Source organism: Gracilinanus agilis, chromosome 3 (assembly GCF_016433145.1).
Source record: "Gracilinanus agilis isolate LMUSP501 chromosome 3, AgileGrace, whole genome shotgun sequence".
Taxonomy (NCBI): Eukaryota; Metazoa; Chordata; class Mammalia; order Didelphimorphia; family Didelphidae; genus Gracilinanus; species Gracilinanus agilis.
The window spans coordinates 249249028-249271041 of NC_058132.1; the positions used below are offsets into that span (position 1 = coordinate 249249028).

The window sequence follows — 22014 nt, forward strand, 5'->3', positions numbered from 1 at the left end:
TTGTGGGAAGCATGCCTGCTAGGTGTGTTTATGAAGATGTTCATCTGAGATTGTTTTTGGTGCCAAAGATCAATCAGTCCACAAACATTTTACTAAGCATTTGTTATGTACTAGAAGCTAGTGATACAAAGACAAAAATAAAATAATTCCTGCCTTAGGTAAGCTTATTTATATTCTAGAGGATTCTAAAGATCCATCAACATCAACACAAGACTCGTGAGTTGAATGATAATAAGGTATAGCCCATAACTTTTAGGAATTTAACCAGCCCAAATCTAGTGAGACTGTACTGAAAATAGCCATTCATCTTCCTAATCATGCTGGACAAGCCACCCTTTTTGCTGAATGAGGAGAAAAAAGCGTTAAGTTTTTATCTTTGGTATAACAAAAATCAGAAAGTGTGCCGCTTAATTATTCATTTCCTTTCACTAAATACCTGTTATTTGAAAGGTATTATGATAGGTGCTGGGGACAAAAAAAAGAAAAAAGAAACTATCTGGCATCCACCTTTAAGGAGCTTATGGATCCAATAGGAAGGGTAAGAAATGCCTGTAAATATGCACCAAGGAAAGTAGAATGCTATAAGGGCAAAGGAAGAATGTAGTAAAGATGCTACTAATACAAGATGAGAAAGAGAGAGCCCATTTAGCTGGGAAGAACATTAGAGAAATCTTACTGGAGAAGGCAGCCCTTGGAGGAAGAGAAGGATTTGCTAGATGGAGCTGTGGAGAGGGCTTATATTTGAGGAATGGAGGATGGCCTGCCTAGAGACAGGGAGGTAAATAATGGCATTAGGAAACAACTAATGGTCTCATTTCACTGGAATATGATTGCATGAGAGTGATATGAGATGCTTGGAAAGGTAGGCTGGTGTCCAGTTGTGGAAGGCCTTAAATGTCTGACTTGAGAAGTTTGTATTTTGTTCTAGTGGCAATAGGAAGCCAATGCAGATTTTTAAAAAAGAGGAGTGACATGGTCAGATCTTTATCTTAGAAAAAAAATTGGGGGGCAGTGGTTGGCTTAGAGGATAGAGAGCCAGGCCTGGAGACAGGAGGTCCTGGTTTCAAATATACCCTGAGACCTAGTTATGTGTTTCTGGGCAAGCCGCTTAAACCCAATTGTCTAGCCTTAACTTCTCTTCTGCCTTGGAACCAATTCTTAGTATTTATTCTAAGACAGAAGGTGAGTGTTTAAAAATAAAGAAAATAATTTAAATCCTTTGTAAAAGAGGAACGGAGAAGGGAAAGTTCTAGGGGCTAATAGGACTGTCAAGCTAAAGCCATCCAGTCCAACTCAATCATTTTACAGATAAAGAAACTAAAACCTAGGGAGTTTTCTGACTAAAAATTGTACAGTGCAGTTTCCATAATCACCTACTATTTGCTGAGCATTGGCATTGCACTAGTTTTTATGGAGGATAATGAAGTAGGATAAAACAAGGACACTGCCTTTAAGGAGTCTGTAATCCAGTTGGGAAAACAATACTAACAAATATCAAAAGAAGACAATATAGGACTAAAAGTTAAATTGGGTGGAACAAATTAGGTGGTTCTAGGAGTTCAGTAGAGAAGGAACATAATGGGCTACTGTAATTAGGGAAAGAGATGATTAGGTTAGGTCTTAAATGATGGATAGGATTTGGCAGAAAGAAAGATGAATATCTGGGCAAAGACAGAGGCAAGAAAGTAGGAACAGTAAAGGTAAGGAAATCCTCTAGGAAAGTGAGGAGGCAGGGTAGAAGGTTCATTTTGGGTAGGAGCAGAAAATTGGTTTTGATAGGTTGGATGGAACCAAATTTATGGGAGAAGTTTGAAAGTCAAGAAGTAGAATTTTAAAGAATCTCCATATTAAATGTCTAGGTTAATATACTTTGGGCATTTTGTTATAAGTCTTTCAGAAGGATGCTTATGGCTTCTGAAATCTCTATTATTCCACTAAGACTGCTGTTTTCATTGTCCTCTCAGTGTACACTGCATGAATGCAATCTTTTGCAATTCTCCTTCCCTCAATGCTTGCAGAGGCTACCAAATGCTTGTACTCACCTGTTTTAAAGAAAAGGAAGAGAAGATGATTTGGGGAATAGATCATAAAGCTATGCTTGATCCAAGAAAATGCATTATAGACTTGCTTCCTTTACCAAACAGCTGAATTCAGCTATTAAGGCAAACCATTTCCTTCCCCCCAAACAGAGAAACAAATGTAAAAGAATAAACTTTTGATCAGTTCAAGAAACAACATAGAGAACTGAGGAAATATTTCTTGTGATTAAGCTATATTTCTTTTGGGGGGGAGGGGGGAGGCATGGGGAGAAAAGGGGCCTGTTAATTTGGAAAAAACACAGAACTATTAGATAGTCAGAAAAAACAAGTCTTTAATCACGATAGGGAGAGGTCCAATATTCGGCTGCCACACAGAGCCCAGCGCCAAGATCTCCACAGGGCCTAGACCCTGGGGACTCTGGGGACATATCCCTGGGAGAAGACACTGCGCTAAGATACCAACTCCAAAGAGGGAAAGAATTTGAGGGTCTTTTATACCCTCTGGAGAACTTGGTATGGCAAGTCTGCATAGACAAACTGCAAGCAGGCTGCAAAGAGGTCTATAGCCAGCTTCAGGGGTATCAGCTATAACAATTACAAAGGAAAGGGTCAAACCAAGAGCTGGGCTTCCTGAGAGAGGACTTTAATATCATAGGAGAAGCTTCTAAAACAAATAAAAGCACTGAACATTTTGACTCTGTCCACGGATCCCACCCACACTAGGGTCCCTAAAAAGTTTAAGGTCTATAGTTCAACCCAAAACAGGTGTGCCTGGTATTGGGGTTTCTCAAAGGGCACGGGTAAAATTGAGGCGTCCAGATTTCATGTTGACAGACCCATAAAGATTCCAATTGCTGAGCCAAACACAATCTAGAAATGAACATATGGTGGATGAAATTTTATTTAAGGCTAAAATTGTAGTGGTCAAAGTCAGTCATTTTGGTGCTATTCCTGTGAAGAATTTAGAAGGCATGGAATAGAATGTGTCTTTTGAGATTTACCAAAATGAGGGCCTTCAAGTTGACTCACCTCAAACTCTGAAATGAGAAGCCACTAGCTCTGCATTTTGTTTGGATACCTGATTGGTAGAACGGTATGAAAAGAGATAACATTGTGAAGCCTCACTGGGGAAAGGCTGTCGTGCTTTAAAATTTTTTTAAATTGGATACAGCAAAAAGAACACAACTGTCTCTAAGCACACCGTGGCTTATTTTCTTTACATCATCATCATCATATAGAGGAAATATAAATCTCTTCAATGGGAGAGTCATTAGGGACATGGTAATACCCATAGCAACATCACATTTTTAGATGTTTAACCACCTTTCTTTTGAGATCCAAAACAAAATAAACAAAAAACCCCCACCTGATTCTCTACCCCTTTATTATACCAGTTGGTTCCTTTTACTGATTTTTTTTTTTTTAAATTGCCCATCTATGTGCACAGCATAGAGGATGGGGGGAAAAGTAGGAAGCATGTGACAATCATCTCTTTTGAAGGTGTTTGGGGATCCAAGCTAACAGAGACACTGCATACACAGCAACACATAACCAAAGAATTTACTGTCAAAATGTTTATTGCAAAATAGAGTTTTAGAACAAAGGAAAGCAAAGGAAAAAAGTTCACATCAAAATGAAATGTATGACACCATTGAGATTACTGAATACATTGCTGGCTTGGTACTGGAATATCAAGTTCCTACTAGGAAGTAAGACAATGACGGAAGAGTCTCACCACACAAGACTATAATTTCATGCTCCATACAGATTTTTTTATACAAAATTCTGGCACTGGTCTTGCTCAGAATAATATCCCAACAGAATGAGAGAGAAAAATGTTTTTTAAAAAACCACCATGAAAATGCTGTCGATTCAAAGCTCATCTGACCACACTTAAAGAGTATAAATAGTATCATTTTCTATTATTTAGTACAAAACTTTTTCAAGAGTGCAAAAGCAATAAATGCAGTGTACTGTATCTGACATTAAAAAGGTAGTATAACATTCAGCACACAATATAAAATATTTAATATAGGTGCTTGAAACTAAATCTGAAGTTAATATTCCCACACCAGAAAGCTCCACACAGGCATTAGAATGCGCACACTAAGTTGAAGTCTGGGGGAGAAAATGAAATGTTTTGTCCTCCAGATTTTCCTGGTAGTGGCTAATTTTACATTGTAGAAAATGCTGCATGTGTGCCCATCAAGCTACATTAAAAGGCAAAGAATAGAACAAATTGTCTCTGAGACAATATTTAAATGCTCTCCTGGAAAAGGGGTCTTTTGCAAAACCTGTAAAAAGGTGCCTGATTACAGAAAGAAAATGAACACAATATGTGGGTGAAGCTGGCTAGTAACACCCTAGCAGTATTTGTGTGGTGTGGTCTCATTTTGACACATGGCAAACTATTGCTAGTGTAATAGAATTTAACTTGGAATAACGGGTGTTTTTTTATTATTGTTTATAAAATCTTTACTTCTTTGATTTAAAAAAAAAAGAATGAAAAAGATACAGCCAAGTCTCTAGCACTACTACGGGGTACTGTTCTGGCTGTCTTTGCCTCTCTTTGTATCCCAGAGCTTGGCACAGTGCCTGGCACATAGGAAGAACTTAATGCTTGTAGTCTGCCTGACCCGACTAATAAATCCCTTGAACCTAACAAAGTTTAATTCTGAATATCCAAACTGAGTAAAGGATTTTAAGGATGATAAATTTATCTGGAAATGACCTTAAAGATTACCTAGGGCAACCCCCTTGTTCTGCAGAAAATGAAAGTGAGTCCAGAGAAGTTCAGCCATTTGGTACAGTTCACATAGGGAATACACAACAGAGCTCTGATTTTATCCCAGCTCTGTTAACTGCAAATATGTCCTCTTAAAATGTGACTAATTGCCACTTAAAATGTACCAAGCTGGCTAGTAACACCTTAGCAGTATCTGTGTAGTGTGGTCTCCTTCTGACACATGGCAAACTATTGCTAGTTTAATAGTATTTAATATGGAATAACTGGGCTTTTTTATTATTGTTCATAAAATCTTTACTTCTTTGACTTAAAAAAAAAGAATAAAAAAGATACGGCCGATTTAGCACTGATATGGGGGTAGTGAACTGCTTGGTAAAAGTCTGACATACCAAGGCCTTTTATCATTACTGATCCCATAATCTGAAATGTGTCCCTCACCTCTGGCATTGGTATAAAGTACAGGAATTTTTCTTTAAAAAAATGAGTGGAGGGAAAGGTAGCATCATAAAATAACAAAACCAGGTCTTTGAATTTTCTCCTCTGAATAACTATGAAGTCAGTATAATCGAGAAGGAACCAAGTTGGATTTTGTCTCAATAACCCATTTTCCTCGGAAACTTGTTCTACCCCTGTTATTCTTGGAGGTGAAAAGATAAAGGCCATGGATATTCTTAATTCAGGCTGAGTGTACATGTAGCTGCTATTATTTTGAAAATTCGTGCTCTGACTTTGGCAATTTGATTTATTACTCCTGAAGGAGAAAAGCTGTGGAAACCTGAATGTAAAGCCATCAGTGTCTACCTGAATAACCTTATGAATCCAGTCAAAATATTAAAAGGCAGTCAATGTCTTCAGACTTCTGGTCCTAACAATGATTATAAAAATGTAGGGATTCAATTTTCTTTTTCAATCTTGAAATTTCTCAGCATTTCCCAAATTCTCCTTACTAACAACACACACATATTTTTTACGAGTTATAGTTGTGAGACAAAATCTACATTAGCATTTTAAGTTTGGGTGGAGATATTAAAAAGTTGAAGAGCAGCTGAATAAAAGCAGATTACAACCTATACATTAAAAATAACTTCTAGGATTTTATTAATTCAATAGAGTTTCTTTTAAAAATTCAAAGAAGAACCTGTGGCTTGCTAAATTTCTACCAAAGTGATGCTGGATAAATGATCATTCTAATAAGAAATGATGATGTGGTAGCAGGTTTAACAATGGCGCCTGTCTTTGCTTTTCATCAGTTGTGCTGAAATATGATTCTGTTTTTTTTTAAGATTATTATCAAGTAGCCCTGACCTAAATTAAATTTGTTAGAAAGGTGCATTATCCAGAGCGTCTAGTAAATAACTATAGGACTTAGAAATGGATTCTAGTTCCAGTTCTTTTAAGCTTCCTATCTCTTTAATTGATTGTAAGCTCCAAAACAGGAAGGGACGAAGTCTAATGTATTTTGCGTATTTCCCTTGTGCTTTGCACACATAAAATGAATTTAATAATTGTTGAACTGAATTTGCCATGTGACCTCCAGCAAGTAAGTTACTTTGCACTCTCCGTTTCCTCAACTCCAAAATGAAAGGGTTGACTAAATAATCTCTGGGGCTTCTTCCTGCTAATTCTGATTACACATTTCAACTTTCGGAAATGCTTGAGCCCTTCCAGCCAAATAAGGGGGCCATCCCACCCCAGCACGATAAAATTACTAAGTTTTCCCTGAGTGTTAAGGAGTTAATGCCACAACTCCAGGAAGATGGCGCTGGGTCTTTTATAGCACAGATGTATATAATTTCTCAGTGTGATCATGGTCAGCTACAACCATCCCTACATTAATGAGGAAATTGGCAAAGAACTATAAGTTATAAAAAGCAGCCATGCTTAAGTCAGTGGTAAAACTAGGCCCTGATTATCTGGGGTCCAATTTGTAATACATCAATCTTTCTATCAATTTACATATTAAAAGGAGGTAAATCTCACTTCCCCATTATTATAGGTCCGAATTTGTTGGTCAAAAGGTAGGGTTTTTTGGTTGTTGGTTTGTTTGGTGGTGTTTTTGTTTTTTAATATAGGAAGTGCCTAGATTCCGGAGAGGGAGCACACACAGACACATTTTTCTCTGCTTGTGCAAGATGAAGCATTCAAGGCACACTCTTGTCTCTGTCTTTCTGGGACTCTAGCAAGAAAATCTTTCTTTGCTTTATTCTGTTTTGTCTGCTACCACACCAATAGTCCTATGTTTGAAGCACTATAGGCTTTGGAGATCATCAGACCTCCACCAGAACAATGCCTACAAGGCAAAAGTATGTGAGCCACTAATCCATGTAGGAATAGTAGGATGAGAATTATCTTTTGTATGGTATTTCACGAACTCATTCTCTATTGTAGGAGTCATCATGAACTTATTCCTTCCATACTGACTTCCCATTCTGACTTTGGTATTAATACAGCCCTGAGCCACCTTACTTTACTGTCTGTAAATAGCTCAGTCCAAGAGAATCTGACCAATGGTTGCTAATGATTTGTAATAGCCCCCCGTGTACAAGAGAATTCACCCATCTGTGTATCTTGTGTGACACTAGCTTTCTTCTCATAGAAGCTCTCATGCTTTAGTTTCATGCTCCCAATGATTACAGGAGCAAGAACTACTCAAAACTGGATTCCCTGGAAAGACTTACTGAAGTCATTCACATTTCATTTTTTAGCCCCCTTGGCATTAGAATTGTTCCACATATCACTTTCAGAAAATCTTAATATTTACTCCAAATGAGGAAGCTGGCACAAGTTAGATCTTTTGGGGGTTATTTTTTAAAAATTTCTAAAGGGTAGAAGGGATATAACTTTTCAAATTCTAGGAGCTTGATTCTAGGCTTAGATTTAGCTAACATGATTAGAAAAGGCAATAGTTAAGAGGAAATTATTATTCAGTTATATTTGACTCTTTGTGACCCCATTTGGGGGAGATACTAGAGTGGTGTGCCATTTCCTTCTCCAGCTCATTTTACAGAGGAGGAAATTGAGGCAAACAGGGTTAAGTGACATGCCCAGGGTCACACAGGTAGGTAGTATCTGAAGCCAGATTTGAACTAAAGAAAAGCAAATCTTCTTGACTCCAGGCCTGGCACTCTATCCACTTTATCACTTAGTTGCCCAGGCAACATATATAAATATATATATATCACTAATAATCTCTGTGATATCTTAAGGGATAAAATGTTACTAAAGACATTTTATGGGATTTAGTTTCAAGAAAAAAAATTGCTTCATAATTTAGTCTGGAAACAGATTGCTGACAACTACTTCAGTTAGAAAACATCTCAGCTTTGCCAGGCCTTTCAAGCAGCCACCAGAGAAATAACTATCAGTTTCTCTGTACAAGTACTGGAATCTCTGAGTCACTGCAGAAAAAGGCATAGCAGCATACAGATGATTCTGGGGAAGCATCTGAGAACTAAATCAGTGATTAGGTTGTGGTGGAGAGCCATTTAGATACAGAATCTGGTGCTGTTTCCCCTAAATAATGGTCATTTTCCCTTTGAATCTTATTTCACAATAGTTAATAATAAATTCAGGATCCAGGATTAGCATTCCCTTCCCTACTGGCTATTGAAAGTAGGGCCATGTTTAGGGCTTAAAAGGCTGGGAGGTGACCCCCCCCCAAATTAACAGCAGCCTTTTTAAAAAAACAACTGATTTACATAAAGTACAAGCTAACTTTTAGAGGAAAGTGCATTGATGAATCTCCAAGGCTTGTGGAGATAAATATAAAGGACTATAGCATTTGCTGTCAGTTTCAAAGATGAGTAGTCTTCCTTTCACTAACATGTTATTGATAAAATTGCTCAGGTTTTACTTTAAGCAACTGTGTTTCAAGAAGCACTAGGACACTTTGGGATGAGATCCTATACAAATAGCAATTTGGTGTTGAAAATGTTCTTTGTTTGGGTATTACTGAAGATAGATGTTTGAAATAACCTTCTTTGATCTCAGGTTCTTTTGTCAAAATTTTCAGTCACAACCAAGCATTTCTGACATCACCAAATATTTTTATATAAAATCAATATGTAAGAAATTTACTGATCTGACTTGAATAGATTAACAGCAGAAACAAGTATTTAAGTTGAAATAGGAGCCAGGAACATTTACTCGAAATACAAATATCTTTATCCATAGTAAGAGGGAAATAAAATTAAGCCAAATACACAATACAAAACACTCATGTTTCAAATATGTTAAAATGTCCTCAGCATGAAAGCCAATTGTACTTTTTTTTTTGAACCACGGAAATTTCTGTAATCAGGCACCATATTATAGTTGAATTGTGAGCTATGTATATTTTTTCTTAACATTTTTCTTATTTTCCTTCAAAATTTCATTAAGCAAAAATAAATCAGTAGTAGTCTAAACAGAGAGTGCTGCCATGTAAATGTGACTGGCCTAAAAAAAAACCAAAAAACAACAGTGTTTGATTTCCTCCTTAACTCTTTTTTCATAAAGATCAAGATTACAAGTTTCTTACTTTTTTTCTGAACATTTTAAATTTTATCACTTTGCTTTCAGGCTTAAGAGAGTTCTGGATTTCTGATTTCATTCACTACTGTCATCCATGTCATCCTCATCACCGTCATCATCATTGTCACCTTCTGACATGTCAAATTCACTGAACCCCAGAGCCATGTTGATTTTCTTCCCCCTTCTCTTAGATGTGGTTTTGGAAGAATTCTGCTTGGCTTGCATGTTTATCTGCATTCCAGAATGCAGGACAGCTCCTGCTTTGTTCATTGAGAAGATATCCCCAAAGCCCATCATCATCATGGCCTGTAGACTTTGGTTCATGCCATCTCCCTCCCCGTTACTTGTTGCTGTGATCTGACATGACATCTCTGCACTGTTTGATTCCTCTGTTTTAGATTCAAAGTAAGATTCCTCAGACATTCTTGCAGCAAGAGGCAAGAGAAGCTATCAAAAAGGAAGAAAGGACAGAAGTAAAAAAAGGAGAGTTAAAAACCAAACTCAATTGAGAAAATAGGCACCATGAGATGAGCTAGAATTAAACACAGGAGGTAAAATGATTAGTGAAATGAACTCAGGGACTGATGAAGGAATTCGTTGAAAGTCAGTTTCATTTTTGTTGTGTCTTTTATAAATGACAGGACAAATTTCAGTGGAAAGTCAATAGACCAACAAGGAGCATGATTTCCAATGAAAAAGTTACAACTTTCCAGGCCTTCATTTTGTATACACAAAATGGTTTGAGGGCAGTGTCTTAATTTCTGTTCATTTCACTTTACCACAGAATTTTTTCATTTTAATGGTCACATTTAAAAGTGAAAGGAAATAGATGGAAAATCCCAACAAAACCAAAGAAATCAAGAAAGCTTGGCCCAGAGCAGAAAAGTTTATGAAAATGTGCAAAGACAGGTTAGCAGCCAAGACAATTTTGGGGAACCATAGGCAGCCGACTTCTTTCTTTTTTCTGGTTGTCACATTTGGGTATGGACTGGAGCTGGAAAAAGAGTTCTACTCCCTAACTCTTTCTATTTCTTATGCATCTAGGGGCACTGTTGATTTAAATAATCTATTTGGCTATCAGTATTGGAATGCCAGGGTTTAGTATAGTGGAGATTCCTTTCTTGTGTAGGTTGAACTAGATGGCTACTGAAGTCCCTTTCATATCTCAAATTCTATGATTCTGTGAATATTCTACATATTCTTTCTGTGATATTTAAAAATCATAAACAAGTAAATGAATAGCCACATGTAAAAGCTGAGAAGAAAAGAGCAATGATTTAGAGTTTTCTCATCCCTTTCCTCCAAACCTCCCATGCCCCCTGTTTTAGGCTATTTTTAATAGTGTTTAACTTTGAGATATATTTTTCTGATCATGTTTTGTCTGCAAAATGTAACTCTCAGCAAACCTACTTGCCTCCGCATTGTTAATCAAAAGACACTAAAGGGTAAAGTAGTTGGGATCTGGACAAAGTTACTGGCTCTCTTTCAAGGAAGTCAACCAAATTAGGATTTACAGCAATTTAGGATTGTTCCAGTATTTAGGTAACATTGTGGTAGCACAGTGTGCAATTACTGTCCTCCTAGAATGACCTTTATATTGTGAGTCTAAAAACTGATTTTCCAATCCTTTCATTAAAGTTATGAATGAGTTTTTGAATGACATCTTATTCTATTAGGGAAATGCTTCTAGAGATGTCAATACAAGAAAGTAACTTCATAGAAGCCAGCTGAAAGACTGCAGTGATGTGGAAAAATATTTTTTTTATGCCCTTTTGCTTTGGAAACAGCGTATTTCTCCTTTTCAGTTAAATTTCCCAGCTGTTCAAAGTGGTCTTCAACTGTTACGGGCTTTAGAACTATCTTTATTCATCTGTAGAAGTCTTTTTTTATGCCATATGGACTATAAGGGACATATATCTTAATATATTCCATATAAAGGTATTATATATAACATAATAATATGGCTATATAACTCTAATAGACTATTACAGGTTTAAGAACCATCTTCACTATTTCTATTTACAGGTCTTTTTTTACATGCCATAATTGACTATAATTTATGAAAATCATTCTGAGTTGCCTTTTTTGGCTCCTAGTATAAATCAGTTGCTCATGGAAAATGTGTTTTCTTACATTCAAGAATAAAAAGAGGAACTTACTTTTCACAATCTATTTCGACCTGTGAGCCAGTCTCAAAATAACAAACAGTGACTTGAAAATTAAATTCCTCTAATAACTGGAGAACTGCCTGTTGGATAACCAACTGCTCATTCCTCAAAACAAAAGGCAAATGCCTTACAGAGAATCCTACTATTTCATTCAGTTATATAAAGACAACTCCCCTTCATTGCTTCATCATGGCATGGAGGTCACCATAGATTCTCAAAGCTGATATATGTCAATAGAACATAAGGTCCACCAAGCTGGACAAACTTTGCATACAGGACCACCAATAAACTGAATGAAAGAGCAGGTTAGCTAAGTGAACAGAAACTCTTCACCCAAAAGTTGGTTATCAAATTGGCCAACACTTTTTTGGCTACAACACTTCATGAAAACATCATCTGACATGTGGAAGGTCCTTGATCTATGCTGGTGGAAGAAAGGCCAAAATCAATAGAAACATGTTGTGCTTGTGATTTTTAAAAGAATCCAATTAATTTGAACATCTAAGCTATTCTCACAACCATTTCTTTGAATCTGTATTTACTATTTCTTTGAAGCTTCTATTCCACAAACCATATTTAATATCAATTGAGAGAAATATTTGTTGAATACAAACTATTTGAGTAAAAACATCCTTTCCTTCCAACATGTCACCTTTTTATGGAAGAGGTGAGCCAAAAAGTACAGCAGAGAAAACTTAGGCCCTTGATTTTAAAAAGAGGAGTGGAGAGAAGGGATAAAAAGCAAGTCTTCATAAAGACTACATCTCATTTTACCCAATACTAAATGATAGTCGTCAGTCTAGTTACATTGCTGGAAATTTCTTGAATTGGAAGCAAATTATTGTAAAGGAACAATCTCTAAGAGTATAAAAGTATTTCCTTACCTAGAACATGCCTGGTTTGTCATAGTATTATTGTGTTGAAGCATCACCATAAATTCTTACCATAACCCATGCCAAGAAACTCGGCAAAAGAGACATCTTGAAAAGCTCCCCAAACTATCCTAATAAGTAATTCAAAATACCTTCATGTAAAAAAGGATAAAATTAATCTTGCCATGTTGTGCTCTATAGTTCAATATTTCCATGTCTATAGAAATAGTACATCTCTTAAATGCCCAAGGCAAAAGAGCTGGCCTTAAAGAGTCAAGAAGACCTAGGTTCAAATTCATCCTCTAACACATATTGGCTTTGGGATCCTTGGCAAGTCATTTAACTTCTTAGAGCCCAGGACAACTCTCTAAGACTATGTAAGTAAGTTGCAGAGCCAGTAAATGATCTGCATGGGTAGAGAGAGTTACTCACTAAGGAAGACATATAGCTAGCTAGTAAAAACAAAATAAAATAAAAACAAAAATACACTAAATGGTAAGAATTGTTCTTGCCATCTTATAAATAAATCAATGAGACTGACTCTTTGAATAATCATGAACAAATGGCTCTCCTGTGTGAGCACCATCTTCAGTCCACTAGGGCCAACTTTGTAAATAACTGCCCTGTTTGGTGTCAAGGGGGCCTGGAACAGTACCACCCCAAAACAAATTACTTATTCTTCTTTCCTATCTAAGGTCATTCCCACTATTGTTTAAATGCCTCATATTTTAAATGTTCAATAACAGACTCGTGTAAAGCAATTAAATATTACTTTAGTAGACTTCATGGTAGTCAAAAATGGCAGCAGCTAGGGAGTGCAGAGGATAGAGAGCTCTGGGCCTGGAATCAGAAGAACTTGAGTTCGAATCCAGTATCAGACACTTACTAGCTGTGTGACTCCATGTAAATCACTTAACCTCTGTTTGCTTCCATTTCTTCTTCTAAAAAATGGGAATAACAAGAGCACCAATAGCACCCAGGTTGTCATGAAGACCAAATAAGATAATTATAAAGTTTTCAGCACATTGCCTGGCATATAGCAAGGGTTATATAAATGTTGATTGTTCTTTTTCTTATGATTATATCAAGATTGTTACTTGTATCATCACAGTTATTTTTCAAATACTAATTATAGTGAAATATTAACTTTATTACATTTTTCTTTTAAGATAGAGTTTCTTCTTTATAACTAATAAAAGCAGGACTATGTTATTCATTATGAAAAGCTTCTCTTAAAATTGTGAGTCAAGAATATGTCCCATGTGATCTTTATCTCCCTTTGACATTTAAGAAAAACCATACAAAGGCCTATATTCACTTAGGAAAATTATAAGAAATATACTTTAACATGGAAATTCTTCTATGACTAGAATACTAGAGAGTGGATTTCCTAATGGATAGGATGATTTTCTTTTAAAAAGGGGGGCATGGAAGGGATGGGATTTAATTAAACTAGCAGCTCATATCAACTGCAAATTAAAGAGAATTGAAGGACATATTTTATTTTCATATAAATTTTCAGGATTTAAAAAGGAAAAAAAAATCTACCCATTATAAGAGAATAAAAATAGTGCTATCAATTTGTTCTGTGTTCAAACAAAAAACAGTGGCATTTATTTAAAAATAAAAGTTTTACCACATTGCTTCACTGAGGAAAATAAAATTTGTAAAAACCAAGATACTTTAAGTGAATCTGTTTTTCTATCTACCCATGTTTCTAAGTATCTGCTTTCTATGATCTTACTAATGAACTGTTGGAAGAGAATTTCTCTCTCCATTATGCCGCTTCATTTAATGTCATCTCTCAGTGACCAAAGACTACTGAGTAAATTTAGGTATAGATAAGCCCTCAGAGAAAGAAAGTTAAAGAACCAAGGAACCAATGAGATAGGAAATTGATTCCATAGGTGCTTCCCCCCTGGGTGGCCCAGGCAAATTAAGAAACTATTGCTCGTTCATGAGATGTGATGTATGAGAGCTAGTGGGTGGAGAAAAGAGCTGATAAATGGTGACCAGATGGTCTTTGGAGTCTTCTGGCTAGAGGGTGGAGGCTGAAGGAACCATTGTGGGAGTTAGCTTCAGTCCATCATGATGGCAAATAGGTTAGTAGCTAAGTAACTCTCTACCTCTTTCCTACCTTTCCCTCTCTTTACTATTACTACTTTGATTTAATGATGTTATTAAAGCTACTAGAAGCCTCATAATTTTAATTATTATAGAATTATACCATGAACGTTGAATCGGAGGTACATTTAAATTTTATTATAATTTTAATTATTACAGAATTATACCATGAACATTGAATCTGGGGTACATTTAAATTTTATTAGTTTATATATGTTATGTGGGTAAATATGGAAAAATAAATTTGGTTATGCTTGAGTTCACTGATGCTCTTTTTAGTGATGTTTTTTTTTAATTGAATTTTTTTAAACCCTTACCTTCTGTCTTAGTATCAACACTATCTATTGATTCTAAGGCAGAAAAGCAGTAAGAGCGAGGCAATGGGGATTAAGTGACTTGCCCAAAGTCACACAGCAAGGAAATATCTGAGGCCAAATTTGAATCCAGGACCTCCCTCTCATCTTGAGGCCTGGACCTCTATCCACTGAACCACTTAGCTGTCCCCTAGCATTGTTGTTTTTTAAACATATAGTCTGTTCACTAGCTCTGTTCATAATGAACTAGTTAATTATTAATGGGATATATTAAGAGTTATTCAGCATTTAAGAATATTTTCTTAAGAGTTGAGATTCAGCAGGTGATAGAAAATAACATAAAAATACTGTGTTTTTAAAGACACTGACAGAACAGCTCTTAAGGATGGAGCTGAAAATAGAATACAATTTGCTGATGGGTTTCTATGCATTTTTGAGTTGAAATTTGACGTGAATATTGCTCAGATGTAAATGGTGGACCACTATCAAACTGCTGCCTGCAAAGCCATGGGGAGAGAGAATGAGGGTGGACGCCATGCCGCCATGCTTAGCCAGACTTTCTAAATGCTCTTTAAAGGGGGAATGGAAGAAAGTGGGCTCACGCCATAGCACATACTTACAGGGGTATTGGACTGCTCTGTCAGCTTTTGCTCCCACATCTTCAGGCGCCTCTCTCTCTCCTTCAATTCCTGCTCCTTAAAGCTGAGATCTCGCTCCAGTTTCTTTAGCCTCTCAAGTGTTGCCTCAATTTCACATCTGTATCAGGACAATTAGGTTGTCTTAGTTTTTCTCAGGAGATATAAATTGTTCAAAAGTTCCATCAGAATATTCAATAAACTAAAAAGATAATCATAACTCAAGTAACATACATTTCAGATAACATTTTGTTACCCAAAAGAGGAACTCTTAATGTCTTTAAAAGCTAAAAGGTAAGATTCAGTGTTCAAATAACAAACCAGATATGCCAAGTGATTTCAAAATGTTTGAAAAAATAAATCTAAAGTTTATCATTTGTTTCTTTTGAATAACTAACAATTCTATTGATAATAGTGAATGATCTAAGAATTTCCTGAGGACCCATATACAAAGTATATGAGGAACTGATTCAATTTTATAAGACGAGAATGATTTTCCCAGTAGAAAAGTGGTTACAGGATATTAACAGGCAGTTTTCAAAGGAAGAAATCCAAATTATCAACCATCATTTGAAAAAATGTTCTAAATCACTAATTAGAGATCTGTAAATTAAAGCACTTTGAGGTTCCATCTCAACTTCTCAGGCTGGCAAAAATAACAAAAGAGGAAAATGAAAAATGTTGAGGGGGGGCTTTAGGAAAATTGGTTCAATTGTACATTGTTGGTAGAACAATTAATTGGTCCATTCTGGAAAGCAATAGGAAACTTTGCCCAGAAAGTTGCCAAACTGTGCATCCCCTTTGCCTTTATAATATCACTATTAGGCCTATATAGGCAAAGAAAAAAAAGAAAGAGATCTATATGAACACATGCACAAACTATGTGTGTGTGTGTGTGTATATATGTTTTATATATATGTGTGTATCATATATATGTGTATATATATATATATATATGATACACACATATAGTCGCTTTTTCTTGGATTACTTAAAAATATAAAGGAATATGTGCTAGAAGAATCATGAAATGGGCAATTTCAAAGGAAACACAGAAGATATTTATGAATTGAAGCAGAGCAAAGTGATATGTAGCTATGTATATAATGACGACTTGTTTTTTACTTTTTAAAAAAAATTACTCAATTAGTGGGGTAGTGGGAAGGAGTGATTAATAAAATAAATACTTGTTACTTGAAACAAGAACAAATCTAAATCCTATTCTTTCTTTCCATTGGATAATTAGTAAGACCATTCAGAGAAGTAATGAGTAATTTGAGAATTCCTGTAATAGCTGCTTTAATTTTTTGATAGAAAGGTCTCAGCACTAATTTCATTCTTGGTTTAGGGACATTATAGTGTTTCTTTTTTTAAAAAATATATTTTTTATTCATTTTGTTAAATATTTCCCAATCATGTTTAAAAAAAATTTTAAGCATTAAAAATTATTTTGAATTCCAAATTCCCTCCCTCCTTCCTGTACTTCCCCCACACCTTGAGAAAGCAAACAATATATCAATTATTCATCTAAAACGTATTTTAATATTATCCTAGTTACACACACAAAAACAAAGAAAAAGAAAGTAAAAACTATCTACTTTGGTCTGCACACATAGTTCATTAGCTTTCCTTCTGGAAGTACATACCATTTTTAATCATGCCTTTTTCAGAATTGTCTTGGACCATTACCTTGATCAGAGTAGCTCAGTCACAGTTAATCATTCTTACAATATTGCTAATTTACAATATTGTAAAATATTCTTCTAGCTGTTCACTTCATTTTACATCAGTTTATAAAAAGTCTTTCCAGATTTTTCTGAGAACATCCTGCTCATCATTTCTTAGAGCATAACAGTATTCCATTACAATCATATACTACAACTTGTTCAGCCATCCCCTAATATGATGAATATTATCTCAATGTTTAATCCCTTGCCACCAGAAAAAGAGCTGTTATAAATATTTTTTTTTACATATAGGTTCTTTTCCTTTTTTTTTTATTTCTTTTGGATATAGACCTAGTAGTGGTATTGCTGTGTCAAAGGGTATGTGCAGTGTTATAGCCCTTTGGGCATAGTTTTAAATTGTTCTTTAGAATGGGTGCCCTATTTTACAACTCCACCAACAATGCATTAGTTTCCTTATTTTCCCTCCTCTCCCTTGGCATTTGTGATTTTTCTTATCTTTTGAATTAGCTAGTCTACTAGATAGTTGTAAGGTGGTATCTCAGAGGTGTTTTAATTTAGATTTCTCCAATCAATAGAGATTTAAAATATTTTTTATGTGACTAATGATAGCTTTAATTTCTTCTTCTGAAAACTGTATATTCATATCCTCTGACCATGTCATAGTTCTTCACATTCAGAATTTTCTTTCTTAACTTTCCTCTTTCTATTCCATACCATGTACCCTATACCACAGTCAAAATGGACTAGTCTCCTCTTTGGACATATCCCATACTTTTTGCCATCGCGCATACCATTCCCTGCTTCTTTATGAAGCTTTCCCGAGAGTTCCCACCATTACCAACCACCTCCCCAAGCTAGTAACAACTTTTCTCCAATAGACCTCACAAAGCACTGTTTTGCACTCACCTTTTATAATTTGTATTATAATTATATGGATGTGCTAAAATCCTCTATGAAAATGGAAGTTCCATGAAGGTCAGCTATGTTTTACCTAAATTATGTTTTCTTCAGTCTAACCTGGTGCTCTGCAAATAGTAAACAATTGTTAACTTGAATTGAATTGTGAAATTGAATTAAATTGAACCCCATAAATCAAGGGTTCTTAAACTGGGCTCTGTGAAGTTGGCTTTTAAAAATGTGTGTATATACACATTTATGTATATGTCTATATTCATCTATTGACATATAATTGTATTTTGATAGAATTAATTTCCTTTGTAATCCTATGCATCTTATTTATGTATTTAAAAACATTCTTGTAATGTCATAAGTCTTACCAGACTAGGTCCATAACATAAGAAAGATGAAGAACTCTTGTTCTCAGAAATAGGAGTTCTTTCAGGAAAGGTTTTTGGAATTTATAGTTAGAGACATAGTTAAAAATCACACAAAACTTCCCTATTCCTGAAAAAATATACTGTTTTCTTTTTCTTTGTAAAGAAATAATTCTAGTTACTTCCCTTGTGAAATGATCCCTATAAACCTAGTAGTTTACTTATATCTCTGAAGTCTGAGTGAGTGTCCTGAGAAGGAACCTTAGAGTTCATTTAATCAAATGCTCTCATTTTATAGAGAAGGAAACTGAGTCTCCTAAAAGTTAAATGACTTGCATCTGGTCACAAAGAGAGCAAAATGTGAATCTAGGACTTCGGACTTCAAATCTATTACTCTTTCCATGGAACCATAGTATCTCCCAAGATAAGTAATGCCCATGGATATCAGTATTGGCTACTGACAAGTCCAAGACAAAATGGGGAAAGAGGGGGAAAAAAGAGGCGAAAAAGAAAAATCAGCAGGGGCATACTATGACCAAAAACAAAAACAAAAACAAAGGAAAAAGAGGAGAAAAATGTGTTTTTGAAGGTCAGTATAGTAAAGCACTAACAGCTACTACAATTGCTATTCAAATTTCGAATAGGTGGCCAAACCTTTGGTTTGGTAAGTTGAAAATGAAGGGTGGCTGTACTGAACTAAAACCTGTTAACTGTACTCCAAAGCCTGGCATTTCACTTCCAGGGAAACAGAGTAAGCCAATGCCCTGTTATAGCTCTCTACTCTAATAATTGCATAGATGTATCTATATATAGTTTGAGCAATAGAAACTTCCCCATGGAGCAGATGTCAAGGTAGGTCTATATTTGGACCCAAAACTTTATATCCCACCAAGATGGAATCTGGCAAGCAATTAATATCATAATATGCCTTAATCACATTAGGCAGTCTGAAAAGTGTCTTGTTAAAACAAGTGAGGTAATTAATGGTAAAAAGCAGCTGGTTGTGCCACCCTCAAGCATTTGTTCTTTATAAATCAATCATTTAGGAAAAGAAAAACCCTCTTTCCCTTTGTGCAACCAACACACAGAGAGAGCATTGTGAAAGCACCTACATCACAAAAATAGCATCACTAACTACTTATTTAGAAGCAGTCTTACTTCAATGGATCAGAAGGGGTGGCAGTGGAGCTAGAAAGGTGTGGATTCAAGTCTTGGCTTGGACATTCACTAATTCGGGCACTATAGGGAAATCACTCCAGACAATGGGTGAGCCTACATCTAAAATGAAGATATGTTGCTGTCCAATGTCTAAAGATGAAGATTCCACACCTAAAGTTCCCTATATCAATTAAATCACAAATATGGATTTTTAAAAATCGCTTCCTCTACCAAAGATCCAAAAGAGGGGCCTGAATTATCAATTATGTAGGATTTGAGCTAATGTGAAAAAAAAATCCTAAAATTTTCTCTGGGCGTTTGCAATAGCAACAAAACAAACAAATAGAAAACTCCAAAACAAACAAACAAAAAATCATTCCCATTTCCACGGAAGTTTTTTTTGATTGTGAGTGTGTGTTTTAAATAGATGGATAGGAGGGGTGTAATAGTCAAAAGCTCATCCCTACTCCCCTGCTATGCAGCATTCCTATCATTTTGAGCATTTGCTTGTCTTGCCAATTATGCTGTTCTCGCCAGTGTATTTTTTTAACCCTTACCTTTGTTCTAGAATCCATACTAAATATTGGTTCCAAGGCAGAAGAGAGGAAAGGACTAGGCAATTGGGATTAAGTGACTTCCCCAGGGTCATACAGCAAGGAAGTGTCTTAGAGCCACTTGAACACAGAACCTCCCATTTCCATCCTGGTTTTCTATCCATTGAGCCACCTAGCTGTCCCACCAATGTATTTTTAAAAAATCATAATATATAGCCAACAAACACATTTTTGCTTGTTATTTAAGTCAAAGTTTTCTATTCAGTTTCAGGTTGAAAACCTTAACATATTTTTGGCTGCACTCTCTGGTCCCTGTGGAAAATTAATCAACATTTAAATTAGTTATAGGCTGTGACATAAACAGATAGAAACAAATAGATGGAAGGCATGAATAGCTCTCATCTTTAATTTGCTTCCCTGTGCCTTATTTTTCCCAAGGGCTGACAAGAGTGCCTGATGCCATGTGCCAGGAGGGCTGTAATCCCTGCGCTGGCAGGCCAAATTAAGAACACTGGTTTCCCTTGCTTTGTTGATACCGTGCCTGGCTCAACCTCACTGCTACTTAAATGTAGTTTTTAGGTGTTTTAATCTATGCAAATTATGGTTTTCTCTTAAGCCAAATCCCTCTAAGGTAAAGTCCTACTAACAGCAGTTTTTCATGTCAAAATCATGCACTGTACTATAATTATCTTTTTTCATTAGACAGAAACTTCTTTTAAAATAAAAGGTCAGTGTGCAAAAGAAAGAAATTTCAGCCATGTTATGTATTTTTATAGAGTAGTACGGCATAGTAAACCATCAGTGTCATCAGAGGGAAAGCTTTATTGTCAAATAAGTACACAAATTTATAAATATAGGAATCTAAAAAGGGTTGGACGTGGCTATTTGTTTTCTCTAATTAATCCTCAAACCATCACATTGTGTAATTCAAGAACAATTGTCCTCGATCACAATGATCAACATTCTAAATATGATTTGTAGGATTAACGACTAGTATTTAATTTTGGGTTTTGTTCTCATGATATTGCAGTCATCAGTGGGGAACACTAACAAACAATAAATTGCAGAAGGCATGGAAAAAACACACATACTAAATCTGATCTCTCTTCCACACACACTGCAGAACTCAGCCATGCAAATTATCACAGGCCTTTGGCCTGAAAGGATTTAGGCAATTAAAGGAAACCTGAGACTTCTAATGATAATGGAAAAATACCAGCCAGAGGACTTGTATCTATACATTTTCTGGTTCCTGAATATTTGTAGGCATGAACTTGATCATTGCTAATTTCCTAGTAAATGATAAAGCATGATGAAAATGTTGTAGTTCAACATATCTATGAAGAGTTTTAAACATTTAATTTCCTTTCTACCACACAAGAAGGCAGTGGAAAGAATCTAATTTCAAGCAGACTCAGTAGGTATATTCAAACTACATATTTAGCTTTTTCCTGAAAACAAAATTTTACTTCTTACTATACGAAGTTTTGTCAGATATAGAAAATACTGAAAAAAATACTGAAACCCCCCCCATATTTTCCAATGTCAGTGTTATACTCCCCCCCACAAAATGTGACTTGTTTGGGCTGCAATTTGCAGAAGACAGGTAATGAGATTTAAGTGAATATTGTCTAGTGAATTATTTTTAACAATTTAAAAAATTTACACAATCAATTTTACAAATTTAGGAAAACAAGATATGATTTGTAAGCTTATCCAAAACTGAGACTCTACAAAATAATGTTATTTCTCAAGTATATCCAAAGAAAAGAAGAAATTTCAAATACTATCTCAGGGTGAAAACCTTTGGCACCAACTCCAAAATCTCAAAAATTTTAGTAGATAAGTTCTAGGGAGTTGATTTGAGTATATGGAGGTTAAATGCCTGGTCCAGGGTCACAGAATAAATATTAGAAGTGGATTTGAACCT

At 35.5% G+C, this 22014-nt stretch overlaps 1 protein-coding gene across 2 annotated transcripts in view; it reads right to left on the minus strand.

Moving 5' to 3' along the window:
• Window positions 1–22014, minus strand: part of MAP3K20 (mitogen-activated protein kinase kinase kinase 20) — a 187863-nt gene that overhangs the window by 49059 nt on the left and 116790 nt on the right. Inside the window, exons 10-11 of one of the 2 annotated variants that reach the window (XM_044669787.1) lie at window positions 15396–15531; window positions 8923–9744 (exon numbers count right to left, since the gene is read on the minus strand). In XM_044669787.1, the coding sequence (XP_044525722.1) occupies window positions 9373–9744; window positions 15396–15531 (508 nt within the window). In that variant the 3' untranslated portion in view covers window positions 8923–9372. Of the gene's footprint in view, window positions 1–8922; window positions 9745–15395; window positions 15532–22014 lie in introns of those variants that run through there. The other variant, XM_044669786.1, reaches the window with a different exon arrangement.